The sequence below is a fragment of the Atractosteus spatula genome, chromosome 5, assembly GCF_055471065.1.
Source record: "Atractosteus spatula isolate fAtrSpa1 chromosome 5, fAtrSpa1.hap1, whole genome shotgun sequence".
Classification (NCBI taxonomy): domain Eukaryota; kingdom Metazoa; phylum Chordata; class Actinopteri; order Semionotiformes; family Lepisosteidae; genus Atractosteus; species Atractosteus spatula.
The window spans coordinates 3,601,692-3,623,812 of NC_142710.1; the positions used below are offsets into that span (position 1 = coordinate 3,601,692).

The 22,121-nt window shown below is 47.6% G+C and overlaps 3 protein-coding genes across 3 annotated transcripts; 2 read left to right on the plus strand and 1 right to left on the minus strand.

The window, feature by feature from the left end:
- Positions 1-1,328: 1,328 nt before the first annotated feature.
- On the plus strand, positions 1,329-2,285 carry LOC148833566 (G protein-coupled receptor 68-like). Its single transcript, XM_088915167.1, has one exon. It carries the CDS (start codon positions 1,329-1,331, stop codon positions 2,283-2,285), a length of 957 nt encoding a protein of 318 aa, XP_088771293.1.
- A 7,973-nt stretch (positions 2,286-10,258) lies between these two features.
- LOC148833567 (cysteinyl leukotriene receptor 2-like) lies at positions 10,259-11,275 on the plus strand. Its single transcript, XM_088915374.1, has one exon. The coding sequence runs from the start codon at positions 10,259-10,261 to the stop codon at positions 11,273-11,275; it is 1,017 nt and encodes a 338-aa protein (XP_088771500.1).
- An 869-nt stretch (positions 11,276-12,144) lies between these two features.
- LOC148833568 (P2Y purinoceptor 2-like) lies at positions 12,145-17,880 on the minus strand. Its single transcript, XM_088915257.1, has 2 exons — positions 17,783-17,880; positions 12,145-16,381 (listed from the first exon to the last, which is right to left on the minus strand). The coding sequence occupies exon 2, from the start codon at positions 15,663-15,665 to the stop codon at positions 14,772-14,774; it is 894 nt and encodes a 297-aa protein (XP_088771383.1). The 5' UTR covers positions 15,666-16,381; positions 17,783-17,880; the 3' UTR covers positions 12,145-14,771.
- Positions 17,881-22,121: the final 4,241 nt, after the last annotated feature.

Genomic DNA, 22,121 nt, shown 5'->3' on the forward strand with positions numbered 1-22,121 from the left:
GGGGTTCAGGACTCAAAATAAGGGGCATGTCCATGGTGCTTCTGGGGGGTGAGTCCGGGCCAAACAATCTGAAGTGAGTCCAAAGGGAAATCCAATGCGAGGCAAATGTCCAAAGCCAGGACGGTCCATCTGGGATGAAGACAAACAGAATTAAAAACCTTTTGACTCCACGGGATCAGGTGGAGGGTCAGGGAGAACAAGGGGGGAACGAGACCAGAAGCTCCAGATCCCGGACTTGCAAGGAAACCAATGCAGAACCCAGAACAGAGTGAGCGTCTGGCTTTTAATGGGAACTGAAAAGGGGGCTGGAACAGGGAGCAGGTGCGGGAGATGAGTAAAAAACAAGGAAGGCCTGGAGTGTCCTTAAGAGGAGGGGTTTATGAGCGTGACAGTTTCTTTGATAGGGCTGGCCAAGACAGTTATTCTAAACCGGACAGATAAAAAAAATCAGATGAGATCTTTATCCTTCATGGACTGGCTAGTGATTGGTTGAATACTTTAAACCAGAGAAATAGTTGTATCGAGTTCACCTGTAACACACAATAAAGGAGCAGGGGATTGTGTGTTGTTTGTTTAGAAAACAATAATTTTATTAAGCTCACATAACTTTCAGGGATGATCAGATAGAGAGTGGGCCAGTCAAAAGCTTGACATAGGGAACATTTTTTTCAAATCTTGCATCTTATGAAATATTTGCTCATTTTGCTGTAATATTTTCTTAGCCTTGTTATAAAATGTCTTCAGGAGTCTTTGGTGGAAGAGTCAGTCAGTCCTCAGGAAAATCAAGATCATTCAACCTCACAGAGCAGGCAAACTGTATAGTTTAGGATGTGTAGAAAGGAGATAAAATTATCTATAAAATCCTATTGTATCAGAGCTATTTGCCCTTTCACATGTTTTTGCATGATCTTTTAACATGCAAAAAAATTATGTTTATTTTTTAGGAGAGCCTTCAGCTGTGAGTGAAGTCTCAAAGCAAGGTGTCAACACCCCCAGTCTGTCCTCTCAGGTGATATACTGTCCCCCCCTGCAGTACAGCTCCTCCACACCCCTGAGGCTCTGAGAAGGGCAGGGAGAGAGATGCCTTGTGGACTCACCTGGAGAACCCAGGAGCAGAAGAAGCTCTGGGTTGCTGGTCACCAGGAAAAGATCCCCACTGACAAGGACAGGACACACACCTCAGTCCCCATTGAGAAGGACAGGACACACAGCTTGATCCCCATTGAGAAGGACAGGACACACAGCTCAGTCCCCATTGAGAAGGACAGGAGACACAGCTCAGTCCCCTGTTGACAAAAACCCCTGAAGGCCCAGTCGACAAATACGTCATGGCAGACACAAGAAACTGCAGTGACCTCTTTCCCCTGCGGCCTCTTGATGTGTTCACAGTTGTGTCACACTACATAATCATATTCGTTGGATTTCCTGCAAACTGCCTGGCCATCCACGGCCTGTGCCGCCTCGTGAAGGCCGACTGCGTGTCCCCCCTCTACGTCATCAACCTCCTTGCCGCCAACCTCCTTCAGATCGCCACCGTGCCCATCTACCTCGCCAGCTTCACGGATCAGCGCGTGTGCAGCTGGACGGTGGTGAACCAGGTCAACGTGGCCGTGTTTGAGGTGGGTCTGCTGGCCAGCATCGGGTTCATGCTGTGCATCAGTCTGGAGAGATACCTGGTCATCGCCCGCCCGGTGTGGCACCACAACCACAACAGCCTCAGCTTCGCCAGCCGGATTTCCCTGGCCATGTGGGGTGCTGCTGTCCTCCTCACCTCCATCAAAGACTGCCTGGAAGATCTTGATCTTGAGGCATCTCCGGCGTTCCTGCTAGTTTACTTGGCCATCCTGTTCCCAGTACCGTTGGTCCTTCTCCTCATCTTCTGCGTTTCCACCAGGAGAGCCCTGGTCACACTGAGCACGCTACCTCCTGAGGAAAAGAAGAGGATCCTGCGCACTCTGGCCCTCGTCCTCTTCATTTTCATTGGCATCTTCGCCCCTCATTTCGTTTTGTATGTCATCACCGTCATTTACAACTTAGCCAAGGTGGACGTGCCCCAGGGGGTGACGGATTGTCAAGGTGTGCTCTTAAATATCCGCTGCCTGCACCCCCTCCTGGACCCCATCCTGTACTTCCTCCTCAGGACCGATGTCAGAGAGAGCCTGGACACTGTCTCCTGCTGTCAGGGGCTGTCCCGTCTGATCCAACACTGGTGGAGACCCGGGAAGGGAAGAGAAGGAGACAGAGACACTGTCCATACCTTGTCTTCCAGTATTCATGAAGTCTAAAGGTGACAGGATACAGCAGATGCCCAGACAAGAGCAGATGGCGGTTCTCGTCTGAACCACGTTCCCCAGAAAGCTGTGGGGTACGATCCGCCATCCTCTGTCACGTGTTTAACTGGGGGGGACAGTTTGACAGATCTAAAAACTAGGAGGCAGAGGCTCCCAGCTTCGCTCTGTATCTGATACTTAGAGAAGACATCAGATTCTCCAGGCCAGGGGGAAGATGGGAGCGAAGGAGTGAAGGGCTTGGCTCTCGGTTTTGGAGCTGGTATGCAGCGTATCTGCCGTATGATTTATAGAGAAGTCATTCATGGAAGTGTTTAGGCTCCTTGACACAGCCCTGGCCTATGTCAAAACCCTGCAAGCCTTGGAATTGGACACACATGACCAGAACGGTCCATCCCTTCTCTGGGAGGAGCCATCGTCCGGCTGGAATGAACCAGCTGTGATCTCCAGAAGTTAAAGTGGCTGCAGGTTGGAAGTGAACCTAAAGAAAGGACTAAAATCTGTAGGCACCCTCCCCTCCAGGACCCAGTTTGATTTCACTTTGAGACTGAAAATCAACACTTAAAGAATGTGTACCCTGAGAATGTACCTATCGTTCAAAGGTTCTTCTTCACAAAAACAAAACCTTTTTTTTATTTTTCGAATAAGTTCAGGGAGGTAGCTGTGTTAGCGTGCGCAGGCTGCGGCGGAACGGATAAAGGTTTATGCCTTGCTGAAAGGAAAAGAAGAGAGACACAACATTGGCTCAGCCTTTAAGAAGAAAAATGCCGAAAAATGGTGTCTCTTTTCCTTTCCTTTCAGCATGGAATTAAACGTTACCCATTCCTCTGTTTGAAAATTTTTGACCATGTCCATATCGCCTACAGTAGCTATCTAAGCCTTTTCCTGCTGGATTTCTGGACTGCTGTGTGCTTGCCACCTCCCAGTATAATATTAGCTCCAACACTGTGATGGTGATCGTCAGAGAGGCTCAGAGCTGGAGCGGGAAGTTTCTGAGATCTTATCCAGCGTATGTGACACACCGCAATCAGATAAGCAGGTCCCACAGTGGAGGGAGTCAAAGCAGAAAACCACAGCTATGTGGAACATGTAAACATGTTAAGTGCCTTGGGGCAACCTTGTTGTGAAATGTGCTATATACAAATGAATTGAATTGAACGTAAATGTGTGTAGATCTTAGCCGTCTTTTCTTCTTCCATTGGGGTGACATCAAAACGACATAACTACATAAATAGGTACATTCTCAGGGCACAGCGCTTAACATCTTATTGAACATAAGACTACCTGATCAGTTTGTCCATACAACGTCGCTGTTTGATTTAAAATCTGCCAAGGGTCCAACCAGACCTGGGCTTGCACAGATCTCATCCACAACTGGAATGGACAGCTCCCCTTTCCTGGTTTTCATCTTTACCCTGACTGTCACAGCTTCGCTGGACCAATTCAGTGGATGAGCAGGCTGGTTTCTTGTAAGATCCAGGCTAATTAACAGGAGCCTCTAAAGCAGGCAGATTCCCAGGGGTCCTAATGTTCCTCGCAGCTCAAAGCTGCTCTAAGCTCACAGTTGCTCTAATTATTTAATTAATCCTGTGATTGGAATGCTTCTCGCCAGGCTCACAGGTGTTTTATAGGTCACTGTATCCTTGAATGAAGTGACTGTTTTGAGTGATCAGGTGTAAAGATCTACATGTTCAAGAAAATAATTTCTGTAGGTTAATGGTTTAAACTTACTCAGAGCTGGGACTCACAATAAGATCAGATAAGATCACTTTATTAGCCATGTACAATTTCATGCATTAGGAATTTGTTTGTTAGCGTACCCCAACTTGCTCACACAGGCATGGAGAGAGAAGCTTGGGGTCAGAGCGCAGGGTCAGCCATTCATATGGCGCCCCTGAAGCAGCTGGGGTTAAGGGCCTTGCTCAGGTGCCCAACGGAGTAGGATTCCTCTGCCGGCCACGGGATACAAACCGGCAACCTTCCAGCCACGGGTGCAGATCCTTAGCCACAGTGCCACTGCAATGCCCGGCTATCACTGTGGAATCACAACAGTGACATCACAGCAGCATCACTATGACATCACAAAAGTGACATTAGAGCAGCCTTCTGCCAGCACCTTTGGTTAGCCACATGGGCACATAGGTAGTCAAGTCGCACATTTAAGCACAGATTGTGAAACCACTACAAAGCCTGGAGTCATGAACCCTTTATCACCAGGGAACTAAGAGTTTAAACATCGGACATGATCAAGACTGCCCATTTCTGTTCTATGCTGCCTCTAACTTCTGTTTCAATGATACAAAATTGTGCTGAAATATGTTTTGTTCCCCTTTCGAATAAACCTTCTGCAACAGGAACAGGAACCATTTCTTCTGTCTTCTTCCTGTTTATTTAAAGATATCCAACTTGATGTGGTAGAACAGTATTTCGCATTTGATCTAAAGGATGTAGCCCAGCTGATCATGAGTGGACTGTGCGTGTGAGTGTGTAGATCACAGTGTGTACTGTGAACATGAATGTACTGTGTCCAACCACGTCACTCACACCCATCCTACATGCATTAAAGCTCACACAGGCAGCACTTGCTCAGCCCATTGGTCACAAGTCAGTGTGATCTCCAGCTTATTGATCACTGCTTTAAGCCTTGTCAGAGAGGTGGTGCTTCAGACGAGCCTGGGTTTGGACAGGATGATGGCTCCGGGTCCATCCCTCCTCTTTTACCCAGCACAGGGATTCAGAGGAGCCAGGGTTTTCCCAGAAGCCAATTTACCGACCTGCATGTTTTTTAAAGTATAGGAGGAAACTGGAAACCCATGCAAACACTGGAGAACGTACAAACTCCACACACAGCACCCCAGGTCTGGAATTTGAATCCAGGGCCCTAGAAGGCCACAATGCTGATCGCTGCACTGCTGTGCCTCCTCTCTCTCTTAACCCTTTCATCACCTCACACCATAACCTTCAGCGACGACTCGGTGGCTTGTTTCCTCGAGTCAACAACTTTCCATCTAAAGAGTTTAGAAATGGCCCCCGCGCTGACCTCTGACATCCCCCTGTTGTAAATCTAACGTGTGTCTTCCGCTGTTGTGGTGTGTTTCGAGCTCAATGGCTATCTTTCTTGAACGGAAAGCCCCTCCAGACATCCGCAGTGCAGCTCAGATGTGGCTTGTAGGCAGCTGGAGCCAAAACGCCTCTATCGTCATCACTTCCTGGCCCACAGGAAGCTCCCCGGCGAGCACGGGCTCTTGCTCGTCGCCATCGTCACTCTGCCTGAATCACCCCAGCTCCGAGGCTGGCTCACCCCAGCTCCTCCACTCGTCTTCAATCCACGGTCATTCCAGATCGAGAGAGGGCTTGGATTTCACCCCCTCCCCCGCTGCTCCCCCAGCTCTGGCCGATCCTCCGTGTTGTGTGCGGGATATCGCCTGCAGACGTGACAGCCTGTCGTCCGGCGGGCCTGCTTCTGCGACTCGTCTCGGACGCGTAAACTCCTCGCGGGGAAGCGGCGGAGAGGACCTCCGGAGAACGAGAACTGAAGGGACACACCTGGAGCTCTGTGACGCAGCAGGTGAGGAAACCACTCGGGTTCGTCTGGCTAACCGGCGCCAGCTGAGCTGAGACTGGACCAAAACTAAGAAGCTTGCTCTGCCTATGCTCTGTTCTTAAGGTCGCGTCTCAAAACCTGCTAACCTTTCTTTACTGTGCCATTGGAACCTTCCATGATCTATCTAGATACTGTGAGAGATATATATCACATAGTCATAGGTTGGCTTTGCGGTAGCATAGTTTTTAGCATTGCTGCCTCGCAATATTGGGGCCCTGGGTTCGAGTCTGGATCTGGGTTTCCTGGGGCTGGGGTTTGGGTTCGGATAGATTCATCCTGTAGTCATTCAGTCTTGGGGATGAGGTCCTTCCTCCATACTTGATGGATGCTTCCTCCTCGCCTGTCCCCCCTTGCGGGACGCTCTCCTTTAGTCTTGGGTGCGGAAGTGTGATTTTCGGGATCTGCCCTTGCAGGATGCTTGGGGCTGCAGGAGCTTTAACGTCCACCCATCCGTTTTCTAAACTCTTTTAATCCCATGTAGGGTCGCGAGGGCGCCAGGGCCTGTCCTGGCAAGCAATGTGGTGCACAAGGCGGGGTGCACTCTAAGATCAGATAAGACAAGATGACTTTATTGGCCATATACAATCTCTTGTATTAGGGATTTGTCTTTTCGCATACCACAGCTTGCTCTCCATGAGACACACAGGCAGGGAGAGAGAAGCTGGGGGTCAGAGCGCAGGGTCAGCCATTTATACGGAGCCCCTGGAGCAGCTGGTGTTAAGGGCTGGCAGATCCTGAGCCACAGAGCCAGCACTCCGCCCTCTGGATGGGACACCTGTTCTCCACCGGGCACCGACAGACACAAACACACTCCCAGCAGGGGCTAATTTTCCTCGAAGCCAAATGAACCCACCAGCCTGTCTGGGGACTGTGAGAGGGAACCGGTTCCCAGGAGGAACCTCAGGCGGACGGGCAAACAGGAGCCCAGGGTGTCCGCGCAGCGAAGTGGCGATGCCAATCACTGTGCCAGCATGCCAGAGAAGCTTGAGCTTTGAGAGCTTTATACTGTACCACCCTGCGCTCTGCATCACCACCTGCCTTTATCATCTAGCCATGACAGCAGCCTGTCAGGGAACAGACGGCACGGGGCCAAGCTTTTGCACCTGTTTGCAGAGAAGAGATCAACAACGCATTCTCTATGGAGAAAGTTTCTATGGTAACTGGCCAAATTACTGACTAAATTAAATAACTAAATATATTAATGGGAGGCCCAGAGCTAATTTCGTGAGCCGTTACATCCTGCTTTTTTTAACACTGCTATCTTTTCTAATGATCTTTCAGCGATAGTGGTCGGTTTTGCTGGGTTCGATGTTCGACGTAAACAAATTTATCAAGTTCGATCGGACAGGTGTTCCTGACAGAAAAAAAACCCCGAAAATGGCTCATTATCTTCCTTCCTCTGCCACGATTCTATCAAGAGCGTGGTTTTTCTCTCTCTCTCTCTTAAAAAGAAACAGCAACCAACAATGAGTCGAAACAAATACACGGCATCACATCATATAGAGGGTTACAGTAAAGCCCGCCATAATTACATGTTATTCCCGAGCCTGTGTTTATTCCACAGCCTGTTGAAACACAAGAAAAAAGCCCAACATATTTTATACACATCATGTAATTACGTGGTAGTACCATGTGATTATGAGACGGATAATTAATAGGTAGTTCATGTAAATAGTTATAATTTGTGTGTATGGATAACGTACATTAAATTGCGCAAAGATAGTACCGAGAAGCTACCTAAATTTAATTTTACCGCTCACTTTAGGGTTCGTGAGGGTTCAACAAGGGATTTTGCACTGGGGTGCACCATGAACTTTTTTAGTTCGTTTGAACAGAATCATTATAAGCCTAAGGACACCCGGGCGTACCGTCAAACAAGAGAGACTACTGAAGGAAGCACTATGATGATTTACTGTACCAGACGTGGCATTTTCCCTTCAACCGTCGCTTAATTTCGCGATACATTTCATGCACAACCCGCGATGATCGCGCAATATTCTTGTTCTTGCTGCCGCTTTGCGCTTCTACATAAACCAATTAGCGCCGTTGAGGAAAAAAATACGGCGTCCGTTCAAAAGCACGTTTCTGACAGCGGAAAGCACACATTGCGGTCAGTAATAAGGGCTCTCACGCGGCCGGAAAATACTGTAGTGGTCCTACCTTTCCCCTGACCTTGATAAACTCACTCCGCGAGTGAAAACATATATTTTAAAAAATGGACAGGGCAGCAGGGCCGGTTTATTAATTTTTTCACTCGCGGAGTAAGTTTATTATTTTTTTTCGTGTTCCGGTCGAGAGGGAACGTTTGGCTGCCGCTCCTCTCACCAGTTTTTCATTTTTTATCTACAGTACATATTTATGTCTTTTTTTTCCTTTTTCTTCTCGGCAACACTGATTTCTAACTTTATCTTGTGTATTCTTCTTATTTATTGTTGTTGTCATCCTGTAAAGCGCTTTGAGAAGCCACCCTTAAAGGCGCTATATAAAATAAAGTTGTTTATTATTATTATTATAATTAATTAACAAGCGCCTGCTGGTCTCCGAGAGGGGTGAGCGAGAGAAAGAAAGTGCGCTTCCTACTGCACCGTGACAAATATTCTGAGATTAGAGAAACAGTCTGCCCCAGATTTACAACTCTAATCCCCCAGAATTCCCACACCTGCCAGAATCACAACAACCCCCAACCCTACTGGGAGAGGGTGGAGGGAACTCAGTTGAACTGGCAGCCCAGTATGTGATCTCCTGTCCCAGCCTGAGGAACAGTGAGCCTGTCTCCCAGTAATGCTCCATATGTTTATATGTGAATATTTTATGATGTGTCTGTATTGTAAATGTCTGCAGATTTTTTTTATGTTAACTGTATTCTCGACCACCCCATGCGGTGTAAGAGGGTGTCTAAGATGTGTGTACTTTACCCAGGAGAAATTAAGTGAAAGGGATTCGCTGTTGAAGCTAATTAGCGGGGAAGCGGAAAGTAACAAGACGTTTTCTTGCGACTCCGTGTGTCAAACCTCTTCGCTGCGGCGGGCCAGGAAATGTGAAGTATTCGGGCAGGACATTACGGCCGCCTCCCCAAATCCGGCACTAAGCCCTTCCTCCAAGACCGCACTGGAAAACTTGGCAATACCGCTGTTGAGTCAGAGCTCGTTGCTGTTAAATATTTCATCTGGCCCTGGAGAAAATAAAAAGTGACATTACAGGTAACATAACACGTTCATTCCCGTTGAAAAGGATGTATTGAAAGAGGGCGGAATAAGATATATAAGGGCAACCTGGCAGAACCTCAATGCTTTGTACTATCAGTCTTTCCGTGTACAAAACACACTGCAGGTACAGTAAACGAGCATTCATCAGTCAAAACAGGGGGACAAAATTAAAGCTTTGCGTCAACACTTTGTATATAGAATACACACAGCGTGAACCTGAAATAGCCTAACGACATTTCATTTTGACATAATTCAATATTATGAGTGTAAAAAGAAAAAAAAGCTTCATTTTACGAGCAGGTGAATATTTTTTTCCCCCATGGCAACCGCTTCTCGCAGGGCACGGCGCATTGCGAAACACAAATATCCAAACGGGACAACTAACTTACGCCCTTGCAGACCAGAGCAGCGAAAGCACATACGAAGAGCTCAAAATCCGCGAGCGCGCATACTGGGGCACGGCCGGTGAAGCACAACCATCGCCCTGCTTCCACAGCGCCCCCTGGTGGCCCGGAGGGCAGCTGGTCTCCACGTCCACTGATTCCCTCCGGCGCGGAACAGGTGGGAGGAGAAGGTCCTCCTGTTCGTTTTTAAAGGCACTGGAAAGGTTCAAGTTATCTTAGGGGTTTCTGGCATGAGTGTAGTCCTGCTCTTCAGGAGTGAGCTGGGTAATTCAGGTGTCACTCGGCGCACAAAACGTGAGGGAGCAAAAGAGTGGGGTCTTCTCTTATCCAGACAGTGTGCGGATCAGATTTCTGCAGCAGAGAACCACTGCAAGCGATGGATCGTATTGTAACGCATACGGCCACCATTGGTTGTGAGAGCCGGCTTACCAGCGCGGTGACATCACCGCCCTTCCCTGTGAATAGCAGGGACCTCAGCCGTCGGGCTGGGGGGAGATCTCCCTTTAGATCAACTGGCTGTGTCCCTGTTGAATGACGCCAGAGGCCTGGGTTTGAGCCCCCAGAGGTGGGGGGCCGACCTGAGGTGGCAGCGGCGAGGGCTCATACTCACCTGAACCCGAGAGCGCTACAGTAGCGTTGATCCATGTTAGTCTTCCCTTTGCTCTGAGCTCTGTGCCCCGCGCTCACGATCTTGTGATCTCATTTTTTAGGTTAATCCCCGGCATTTCTCTCCCCCCCCCCCCCCCACCGCCAGCCATGGATCTCTACGCCATCCCGGAAACCGACACCCTACTTCCCACTACTGCCGCCAGAGAGGTGAACAGCAGCTCCTCCTACATGAACCACACGCAGTCGCCCCTGTCGTCCGCTGCCTTCTACACGAAACACACGCAGTCGCCCGTGTCGTCCGCCGCTCCGACCTTGCCTGAGCAGTGTTACCAGATGGCTCAGATCCTCCCGGCCATGATCTACATCGTCGTCTTCTGCATGGGCCTGCCTGCCAACTGCTGGGCCCTGCACCGCCTGTACCGCAGGTACCGGGCTGGCACCCGGCTCTCGGTCTACGTGCTCAACCTGCTCCTGGCAGACTTCCTGCAGGTGGCCGCCATGCCTACTGAGATCTATCGCCACTTGAACGGTTTCCCCTATATGTATTATGTAAAGACGAAGAATTGGTATCTCCTGTGTGCTAGCAGTCTGTCATCCGTCGGGTTCCTAGTGTGCATCACCCTGGAGAGCTACCTGGTTATTGCTCAGCCTGCAGGTCGTGCCTGCATCGCTGCTTTTAAATGCGCCGTAGGCATCTGTCTGGGCTGGTGGGTTGGTGCAATTCTTTCCCTGTATCTGTTAAAGGTATTCTGGGGCACCCTAGCTTTTTTCGTTGTGTACAAGCTGGTCTTTTACCTGCTGCCTTTGTTCCTGCTCGTGTACCTCTGCGTGGGCACCCGAATCGCCCTGGCCAGAGCCCCTGCAGTACCGGAGGCTGACAGGAGGGGCGCTGTGGGGACACTGACTCTCTCCCTGCTCATATTGATTCTGATATACAGCCCGTATCACATTATGCAAGCCATAAGATATTTTCCCACAACCTGGTGGTATTTGCCTCCCATATTTTACATTGCTTCACAGCGGATCCTCAGTCTTTGTGTGGTCTTTGCCCCTCTTGTGGTTCTGTTCATCAGAGAGCAGCCCAGAGCCCCGGGGCAGCATGGGACTGATCCCAAAGAGCAGGGGCCCGACCAGCTGCTGTGTGAGGCCGAGTCTGCTCTTTGAGGTGAGAAGCCTATAGCTGGGAGGTTGACTGAATCAAGACTGATAGTGATGGGCTGTCGTTTCGCTTTTAACCCGAGGTACTGTTTCAGTACACCTATGCAACACAACAACCGGCGAGCCAAACCTAGCATCCCTGCTTCTTACCAGACAGGTGAAGAAGTGCCTCTCTTCATCAGATTTTTATTTTGTGGCAATTAACCAGGACGGACACCATTCTTAAAGAATGGGAGGTTTTTTTCCGAATTTACAAATGGTTACACATTATTCCATGCAGCACAGCAAGGATCCAAGGAGGGCAAGGGGAAAACGATGATAATAAGGATGACTATGATAACAATCTTGCTGACTGCCATTGTTATTCTATGTGTTTCTTTTGTGAGCCACTTGTTTGACTTGCAATACAGTATCTGTGGCAAACCTGCCTCCGAGTACATCTTTCAAAGTTTAACCGGGGATAAAAGAAACAAAACAGCAAGGTGTACTGAAGCTGAAGTGACAAACAGTTGATTGCTCACAGATGTATTCTATTGATTGTGTCTTCCTGTCCTTTATTCGGGATTGTAGGGTCTCATTTTCAAAGCACACAGAAACTCAGTTGTTTCTTACAGGGACGGACTTAGGTGAAGGATTTCGGAGTCAGAGGTAAAAAGGGGGTAAAATGTTTTGAAACCAGAGCTCTAGTTTAAGAACACAAGAAAAATCTCATTCCTTACTGGTCCTTTAACAAACCTTTGCCAGAGATTCAGAAATCCCTTTAGTCAGTTCTTCCATTTCTGTCCCCTTTATCGCCAAACCACCTCTCCAGCGTGTTGTTTTGTGGTGTACTCATTAAAACAACAAAAATAAAAAAAACAACACAACATATTCTGTACGGATTAAAATTCCTTTTAACCTTTATTATTTAGAATTATTAAAAACTCTTCTCTCTGTTTGTAACTCTATCAGTTGTACATATTCAAATCCCTCTTTCCTTGATCTTTTCTTATTATTCTACTTAGAATTGTAGAGCTTACATGCAAAAAGTTTGATTATTTCTCAAATTTAAGATTTTTTTGTACTCTCTTCTATGCAGTTGCTACAGACCGATCTGTAATGTCACTGTACAGCTCTTTGAAATAGGCTTTGATTGTGCATAAAATCCCACCTGAAGGACTACAGTACATTTTGTGCTGCTGAAAGAGATCTAATTCAGAAGAAACAGGCTTGTGAACATTTAAAGTGACAAGGCTGGCAGAATTTTCCATCTTAGATATTTTCACAATGGCTATTTTTTAAAGGCTGTACTTGGATTTTAGGATGAAATGTATTCATGAAGATTGGTCTTGGAATAAACTCAAGTGCCAGAATGTTTGTTGTCTTGGGTAGTTTTTTTTAATAACTCATTTTCAATATTTCTGTTTCAAGATCGTAACTCTCTGGCTTGTAACTTCGGTCTTGAGCATCCACAGGTGTTAGGGTTGTATTTTTTATTCATTTTGTCTTACAGAATAGCTGAATCACATTCATTCCGAAACTCAGGTCTGCTGAAATGAACTGCATTGTAATTCAGTCCTAGATTAAACTAAAACTTAACTCCCATGAAAATTTTGAAATTTCACATCTGACAGGGTGGAGGGGTTCTGCTTGCCAAGGAAAAGAATTGCCAGGTTTGAGATCTGCTATGCCTGGCAGAATGACATTTCCATTAAAAATGAGCTGTGGTTTCAGAGACCTGCATTTAGTTTGAGCCAAATGTTCCTACTTCATTTGGATAAACTATCGGTCTCTTTCTCTCTGACTTAATGACAAGAACATTCTTGTTGCACTTCAGTTCAGAAGCTGAACTATTCCTGTTCCAGGCATTAAAAAGTACAGGGAAATCAGGAAAGGCAGAGAAAGAAAGTAGACAGTTCCACTGATAATATCTGAGTCACTATTTGTATTTCTTTATATTTAATGAGCCAGATATCAATACATGTATTTTAAAGTGCTAAACATGGAATAAGATATGTTCAGATCTTCAGGACTATGGTGGGAGACACCTGATGGTTAAAGTTGATTTCTTTTAATATATGACACACAATGTTGCATTTGTAAAACCTTCAGAAATGATATTTTCACCCCACAATCTAAAGTGTCAGCAAAGCATTGTGCTCGAGCACCTTACTCTGAAACAGAAGGGAGCTGCGTTCTTCATCTGCGGTGTTTGAATGTGATGTCCTGCCACTAACGATTAAGATCAACAACCAACCCATTTAAAAGCACAAATGCTGCAGAAAACACAAACTAGACAGAGTACGGGCGTCGACACACAAAGCAAAAGAACGACAAATCATTAAGAACAACATAAGAAATGGAAGACTCAAGGGGACACTTGGCCGTCTCACACTTGATGTTCCCACAGGAGGTAAAGTAAGGAGGAACGTCCTTGTCTCTGACTGCTGGGAGAAAGACAGAGCACACACGCAGTTGTAAAACGTGGTGTCACAGGGAATTTCGACCACCATGGATCAGGTGCATCTGAGGATGTCGACTGAGCGTTGAGGATGAGTGATATTTGGGTTAACCTGCTTGGGTGAGGGCTATCGCCCCCTGCTTGTGGGACACGGAGACTGCAGAGGGAAGAGTGAACCAAGGGGCAGTGGCTCAAGTGGAGATGGGCCAGGGGAGAGACGCAGGAGGCAAAATGCGAAACAAAGAGGAGTTTGTTTGTGATTTATACTGCATACAGCTAAGCGCAGTAATGCAGTGATGATCCTGAGTAGGAACAGCCAGGTGAAACTGACAGGGGCAAACACATAGCTTGTCTAGAAACAGGAAGGAAAACCATTTGTCGGTCCAGTCGAGCTGGGAAGCTAAAAGGTTTCATTTTCAAATGAACATTTACGGGGATGTGACCAAAAAAGGGCTCAGAACGAGCTGCGAGGGACACAGTGCCTTGCAAAAGCATTCATCCCACCTTCCTGTGATGGGCCTCTGGTGAGCTGCAAGGGATTTCTTTGAACTGTGTGCTCTCAACAGAGCTGGAGCAAGTTTGCAATGGAGAACACTGTGCAATCTCAACGTGCCCAGCTGGTGGACACTCACCCAGAATGGAATTGTGGTCAAAGGTGCTTCCATTTGGTATCAATTAAGAGGATGGGATACTTATACAATTGACATAATTTACTCTGTGGCTTTTCTTTGCAGATTTGTTGACATTTACCTTCCTTCACCCACATGAAATGTGTCTGGTCTGAGGGTAAAAGTTCTGATAAGATATATTCACTTGCAATATTTGTAATCCAGCTCATTATTGGAAGGAAATTAATGCTTTCTCTAGCTGCTGAAGAACCATAATCCAGTCAGTCCAGGGGTCCCTAACCTTGGTCCTAAGGATCCCCTGTTTCTGTCAGTCCCAAACCCTTGTCCTGCCGAGTCCCGATGTCAGGCAGGATGTGATCTAACCAAATCTTGGGGAAAACAAAATCCATGTAGCTTGGACGTTTCCCTTTCTCACTGGCGGATCCTTTTAGACCTAGAGGGAATCTTTTCCCGTATCCTGACCGGTCTCTTCGCCTCTCCGATCATTGCTGCTGTCCTTCGCCTCTCTGGGTCTCTCCCGGACGAACACCGCCAGGCACAGGACCAAGTTGAGGTCAAGGGGCACGGCCATGGGGACTAAGATCTCGATGCTCAGAATCATGGGGTATGTGCCGAGGGTTGAGATGAAATAGATCATGCAGGTCAGAGAAAAGGGGCAGTGCACCAGCGCTATCACGAGCACGATGAGGGCCAGCGTCCGCTGAGTGTGCCTCTGTTCCCTGCGGAAGACCGCAGAGGCGGCGGCCAGGCTCCTCAGGGTGCCGATGCAGAAGAAGGCCAACGGGACCAAGGGCAGGAAAAAGACAGTCACCACGCTGAACAAGATGTACCCCACCGCCGCCTGCGAGGTGGCGAACGGGTAAGTGACGCCCACGCCCAAGATGAACACATAGACCCCCCAGATCCCCAGGGAGACGGACAGAGGGAACCGGAGAGCCTGGGCCCGCTGGGACCAGGCAGGCTGGGCCACACGTAGGTACTTCTCCATGGCCACGCACACCAGGAACCCCACAGTGGAGAAGGCGCTTATGCAGAAGACGCAGGAGGCGGCGACACAGAGCCGGAAACTGCGGTTCCAGTTCTCCAGGTCCACTGTGATGTGGGTCAGCACCGGCAGCATGAGCAACTGGAGGGAGGTCGGGATGAGGAGGTTCGTCAGGAAGATGGGGACCCTGTGGCCAGACTTGTAGAGGCGGTACAGCCTATAGAAGGCCCAGCAGTGCACAGGCAGGCCGATGCAGAACACAATGCTGTGGAACACAGCCAGGAACACCTGGTAGATGTGACAGGGCCGACTGCCCTCTTCGGGCAGGTAGGACTCATCCATTATCTCCCGAGCATCCAGGTTGCGTGGAGCACTGATCAAAGCTGGATTGGACTTCCTGTCCTGTCCTTGTCAATGGGGGACTGAGGTGTGTGTCCTGTCCTTGTCAATTGTGATTGAGCCGTCTGTCCTGTCCTTGTCAATGGGGACTGAGCTGTATGTCCTGTCCTTGTCAATGGGGGACTGAGCTGTGTGTCCTGTCCTTGTCAATGGGGGACTGAGGTGTGTGTCCTGTCCTTGTCAATGGGGGACTGAGCTGTGTGTCCTGTCCTTGTCAATGGGGGACTGAGGTGTGTGTCCTGTCCTTGTCAATTGTGATTGAGCCATCTGTCCTGTCCTTGTCAATGGGGACTGAGCTGTGTGTCCTGTCCTTGTCAGTGAAGGACTGAGCTGTGTGTCCTGTCCTTGTCAGTGGACACTGAGGTGTGTGTCTTGTCCTTGTTAATGGAGACTGAGGTGTGTGTCTTCTCCTTGTCAATGGGGGACTGAGCTGTGTGTCCTGTCCATGAAGAGTGATGTGTGTGTCCTGTCCTTGTCAGTGGGGGACTGAGCTGTGTGTCCTGTCCTTGTCAGTGGGGATCTTTGTCTGGTGTCCAGCAGTCCAGACCTTCTTCTGCTCCGGGGTTCTCCAGGTGAGTCCACCAGGCGTCTCTCTCCCTGCCCCTCTCAGAGCCTCAGGAGGGGAGGAGGGGCTGTGACTCTGGTTCTAAGAAAGGGTTCTAGACAAAGAGAATACATTTCCATTCAAAGTCATTTCTCTGACACAAATCAACATTCCAGGAAAATGAAATCAACACTTACCCACCACCACAGGAAAGAGAAAAATAGGAGCATTAGATGAGATCTTTTCTCACCCAGAATCTAAATAGCACTGCTGTGCAATGACCTTCCTGATCAATGAAATGCATCTGAACAGGGCCGGGGATCAACATTGCTTTTACAATGAAGGGCCTGTCTAATTACTGCAGCTCTGGATTTGAGGATTTTTGGTTCCCATCACTCGTATCATTAGAGGGATTCCCGTCCCTTCACTTTCTTTGTTGTTAACTGGCTGTTTTCATGGCCTGTGGGGGACGTGACATGATGTGACGAGACGTGCTCTCGCGCCCGCACAGCTGAGCTCGAGAGTTTGCACACCCGCTACTTCCTCCCCTCCCTTCCTGCGGGTCCTTCATCGGCACGTAACGGGGCCCAAACAGCTGCTGAGAGCGCCGGCTGTCGCCTCTTCCTCTATCTCTCTCAGGCAACGATTCAGACTGGGACAAACAGGAAGTTCTTTCTGAGGTTCTTTTAGATCTTTCACAACTGCCGCTTACTAATCTCTCTTGAGCCGGGCAGCACCACATAATCTTTACAGTGATCACGTTCGATCGCAGACACGGAAAACAATCTCTGTTTGCCTGCCACTGTGTGCTGAGTTTTTCGAGAATGTGGATTAACAAACTAGTAATCTTTTCCAGATTTGTATTTATCCATAGTCATAAAGACAGGCTGGCAGAGACATCTAAGTTTTCAGACAAACTGAAAAACAGGCAGACAGATACGGTATACAGCCAGCTTAGACACACAGACCAGCAGACAGACAGACAGGTACTGTATACAGCCAGTTTAGACACACAGACCAGCAGGCAGACAGACAGATACGGTATACAGCCAGCTTAGACACACAGACCAGCAGACAGACAGACAGACAGACACAGTATACAGCCACCTTGGACACACAGACCAGCAGGCAGACAGACAGATACGGTATACAGCCAGCTTAGACACACAGACCAGCAGACAGACAGACAGGTACTGTATACAGCCAGCTTAGACACACAGACCAGCAGGCAGACAGACAGGAACTGTATACAGCCATCTTAGACACACAGACCAGCAGGCAGACAGACAGGTACAGTATACAGCCACCTTAGACAGACAGACTAGCAAAGCAGGCCGACCAGAAGACAGACAGAGAGATAGACAGCAGATAAAGAGACAGACAGAAAGACAGCCAGCCGAACGACAGATCCACAGACAGCTCCTCTTTTTCTATGCATGATGAAAGCCGTTCATTCTCTGGCTGCGGTTCACCGGCTGGGACCCAACCCTGACAGACGACGAGATGGCGTCCTTACCGGAGCGAAGCTGGATGAGCTGCACATGCGGTGCTGTCCGCGTGCGTCCGCCCCCTGTCCCCTCGGACAGAGATGTGTATCCTGGGCCTCAGAGGGTGGTCTCTCACTCCAAGACTTTGCGAGGGAGACCAGGCTCAGGAGGCTGTGCTGCACACAGAGAGAAGGGGGACGAGCCAGACTGTCTGTGTGTGCGTGGCTGAGAAGGCGAAGGACCAATGAGGCAACAGGGCGGCGTGTGGAGGCACAGCAGTGCTGCATCCTGGAGGGCCGGGGGGTTACACACACATGTGGCCTTCAAAAAAAAACCTGGAGCGAAGCCAAGTCAGACTGAAATGGAAACCACCCGTTGCTCACAACTTGATTGTTCGCCAAGAATTCAGCGTGCATGAAGCTAGTTTGATTTTTTTTTTAAATCAGACTGCTTAACCGCTTAGCAGAACTGTTTGATGAAATGCAGCTAGAACCTAGGTGTTTCTTTACACACAGGGTGGCAGGGGTGGGGAACAAGCTGCCCAGCCATGTTGTTGAAACCGAACCCCTGGCTACTCTCTGGACACAGCCGGGTGAGATCCTCCAGTCAGGACAGGAGGCTCTTCTTTACACAGAGGGTGGTGGGGGTGGGGAACAAGCTGCCCAGTCCTGCTGTTGAAGCCGATACCCTGGCTTCTCTCCAGACACAGCTGGATGAAATCCTCCAGTCAGGACAGGAGGCGCTTCTTTATACAGAGAGGGGTGGGGGTGGGGAACAAGCTGTCCAGCCATGTTGTTGAAGCCAATACCCTGCCTTCTCTCCAGACAAAGCTGGATGAGACCCTCCAGTCAGGACAGGAGGCTCTTCTTTACACAGAGGGTGGTGGGAGTGTTGAACAAGGCAACCCCAGGATGGAACAAGCTGTGTGCTGTCGCTGTTTTTCCACATTGTATAGTAATAATTGTATAAGACACTTCGACAACTGTTCCATTATCGAGTTTGCAGATGATGTTGTCTTGATTGGACTTTTGAACAATGATGACGAACGCAATCACATTGCAATTACAGGAGACGTGTCTTTTTTAGAGTTGGTGTCAGGATCATTCACAGTTTTTAAACACAAACAAAACAAAGGAAAAGAGCATCAATTTAAGAAAGAGACATTCTATTCATATGAACCCTGTAACTGTGAAGGGGAGGAATACTGAAACAATAAATGAACACAACCTTGGCACTGTTATGGACTGCACATTGACGTGGACTGCCAAAGCAGAGACAAGGCATTTGACAAGGCTGGCTCTGTGCTGGGGCTGAGCCTTGACCCCCTGGAAGTGGTGGCTGAGAGGAGAATGCTGACCAAGCTCACAGCCATCATGAACAACGCCTCTCATCTGCTTCATGGGACTGTTACTAGGCAGCGGAGTACTTTTAGCAACAGACTGCTCCAGCTACAGTGTCCAAGGGAACGTTTCCGCAGGTCCTGTCAGGGTGTATAACGCTAGGCTAGGACTGCTTGCCCTTCATCTGCTCATCTATGGACAGCATGTTGCACTGTTGTACTTTTTGGACACTCAATCTGTATATATTTATGCACATTTGCACATATTTTTTTTGGTTTACAGTGAATATTAACATATTTTGCACACACCTATGTCTTTATTTTATATTTATTTTGTATTCCTGTATGTATTTCAATTCTTTGTCTATTCTGATGTCTGTTTTTGTTTGTCTTGGGGTGGGGAGGCTGCTGTAACACCTCAATTTCCCTTTGGGGATCGATAGTCTTTTCTATCTATCTTGAAGGTGCAATAAAGGTTGATTTTTTTTAATGGCATTTAAGGAGTTTCAATGCAGATCCTGCAAATGCTGACACTTCTCTGTAACAGTTTTATTCAGAACATTCTAACCTTCTGTATTCACAGCTGGGGAGGAGCTATGTCCTTGCAGAACAGAAACAAGTGATCAGGACTTCCTGCACGACCTTGGACGCAATAACATGTCTAACAGAGCGATATATTATCAGTCTTGCACATACAATCATAGATGTATACTCTCCTATCCTGCGGAAGAAAGTATCAGATGCCCGTTATAAAGATAACAAGAGTTTTTACTTCTTTTACTCCTAAAAGCCTGAAATTGTTAGTTCTACAATATTTACTTGCCGTCATCCAATTCCCCCCCAACCCCATCAATCAGTTTCCCAAATGAGGTATTCCAAAATACTTCAGCTGAGTTGTTGGCAACTTGTAAAAAGGGATCTTAAAAATGTCGTATGACATCCATAACTCAAAATATCCTTTCCTTGTAGTCTGATACAAAACTGTCGATTCTTCCGTGGTTTCAAATCGACTGCTATCGCAGTTCCTAGGGATCGCATTGATTACGTAAAATATTGATCAGACTTAATTGAGATATTATATCTGTTCACAAAGTCGATGTAATTACACATTTCACCATCAGCATGGATTAAGTTGTAAATCGGTGTACAACCCAAACGTCTGGATCGTAGAGGATGCAGGCGGCCATAAACCATCTCAGTGTAGAACAGTCGCTGTTTTATTTCAGCAGTAAAATATAAGAACCTTCCGCTCTTTTCATTTCAAAGGTTTGCATTCATTTGCCTACTGCAGCCTGTTGGACGACTCGAAACACGACTACTTAGCCAGATTAAAAGTCGTGTTCTTCACGTTTACAAAACTAATAGTAGCACAACTGTCAGCCTACGCGTTAAAACCCGTCCGATATTTGGTTTTAAAATCGAAGCTTTACACACCTCCCCTTAGTATTCTGACAAGACAGGCTTCGGGAGTAGGGAAGCGAGCATACGACACAGATTCGACAAGTGTTTAACTACACGACAGATTTTATTTAGAGATGAGTTGAGGGCCGTATAAGTACACGCCAGATGTGGAATGAAAAGAAAAATGTAACTCGTCATTTCGAAGCGGGGTCAGATCTGATCAGAACGAAGAAAACCGGAAACCTTCGATGCGCAGCTGGCGATAGGAGAGCTGGTGAGCCGCGGAAATAGCGGACTTTTGTCAAACAACTCGGGGGTGGAGGGGAGGGAGAGCACGGAGCGGTCCAGGAAAGATGTAAAAACACGGATACGTACTGGGCGTTTTCCCGGGACCCTGAAGCAACGAGTTCTTTCTGTGACTCACCACAACTGCGTGATAAGTCATGTAGAACAGCTGGAAAAACTCTGTAACCCGAGGCCACGGAAGGGCGAGTTTACTGAGCCGCTAACGAAGCTTTGAGAGGACAGAGGAAGGGGCTGGCTCCAGTAGCCAGTGAAAGTGTTTCTTCGACAGCTGCAGTAACGAAAGATGAAGATTTTCCTGTGCCCTGAGAAGTTTTTTGTTCCCCTACCGCAGTAAGCAGTAGGAATGTTGACCGATCTCTATCGTGAAACTGCGACGATTTCATGATTTTATGCGATGGACGAGGTTACCGGTTTTACTGGGAAAATAAGCAGTCAAAAAACAATAATGGCACTTTATGTGGGACTCAGGAAAGCTATGAGTGTCCGTGAGGGGATAAATCCTGCGGGTGATGATGTTCAATGAAACAGCAAACACAGAGTCTGTCCAACAGAACACGAGAACACAGAAGCTGTATTGCGCTCCTCACATTTTGCGATTTATTCTGAAGCTGCGCTTTACAGATGACTAAAACCAAGATCTTTACATTTAAATCAAAAGGTTAAACAAGCCCACGTTAAAATCAAAATAATTAGTCATAACTTCATACTGTACATAACACCCCCTGTAACTTAGAAGTATCTGAACAGATATGAATAATTCAAAAGCCCTAAATACTCTCCTAATAAAGCTTCTTAATTCCTATTGTTGCTTATATTCCAATTTACAAAGTACCATAATAAAATCCTAGTTTTAAAAAACGTAAGTATTTTACTGTTGCCGATCACGAAGTACATTGGGGAAACTGACACAATTGCTCGGCAGCGGAATTGCCTGTACTCTTCCTGAGTCCTTCCTTCAAAGCCTTGAGAACGACGTGGGGGTGATTATCAATGCCTGGAAACCAGACTCGGCGGCAGGAATGAAATCACATTGTCAACATGGGCAGATTCTTCGAATAACGATCTCCTCTTAAAGGGGAACTGCAACATTTTTTTTTATCTTTTGGAAATGAGAACGAATCAGCCTGAATGAGTGCATTTCAAAATACAGAACCTCCGATTTTCCTCCCAAATTTTCCGTATTATGCTATTCAGAACAAGGCAAGCAAACGTCAGGTGAGGTGAAGTGGCCCTATTATTTTGTAAACAAGCAGGCTTGTGAATACATCTCTTTTAACCCAGTAGAAATATTGCTCTCGACTTCGAGATGGGTTTTATGACAA

Excerpts from the sequence above, each read along its gene's own strand:
- LOC148833567 (XM_088915374.1), top strand. The coding sequence starts at position 10,259 with ATGGATCTCTACGCCATCCCGGAAACCGACACCCTACTTCCCACTACT.
- LOC148833568 (XM_088915257.1), bottom strand. The coding sequence starts at position 15,665 with ATGGATGAGTCCTACCTGCCCGAAGAGGGCAGTCGGCCCTGTCACATC.
- LOC148833566 (XM_088915167.1), top strand. The coding sequence starts at position 1,329 with ATGGCAGACACAAGAAACTGCAGTGACCTCTTTCCCCTGCGGCCTCTT.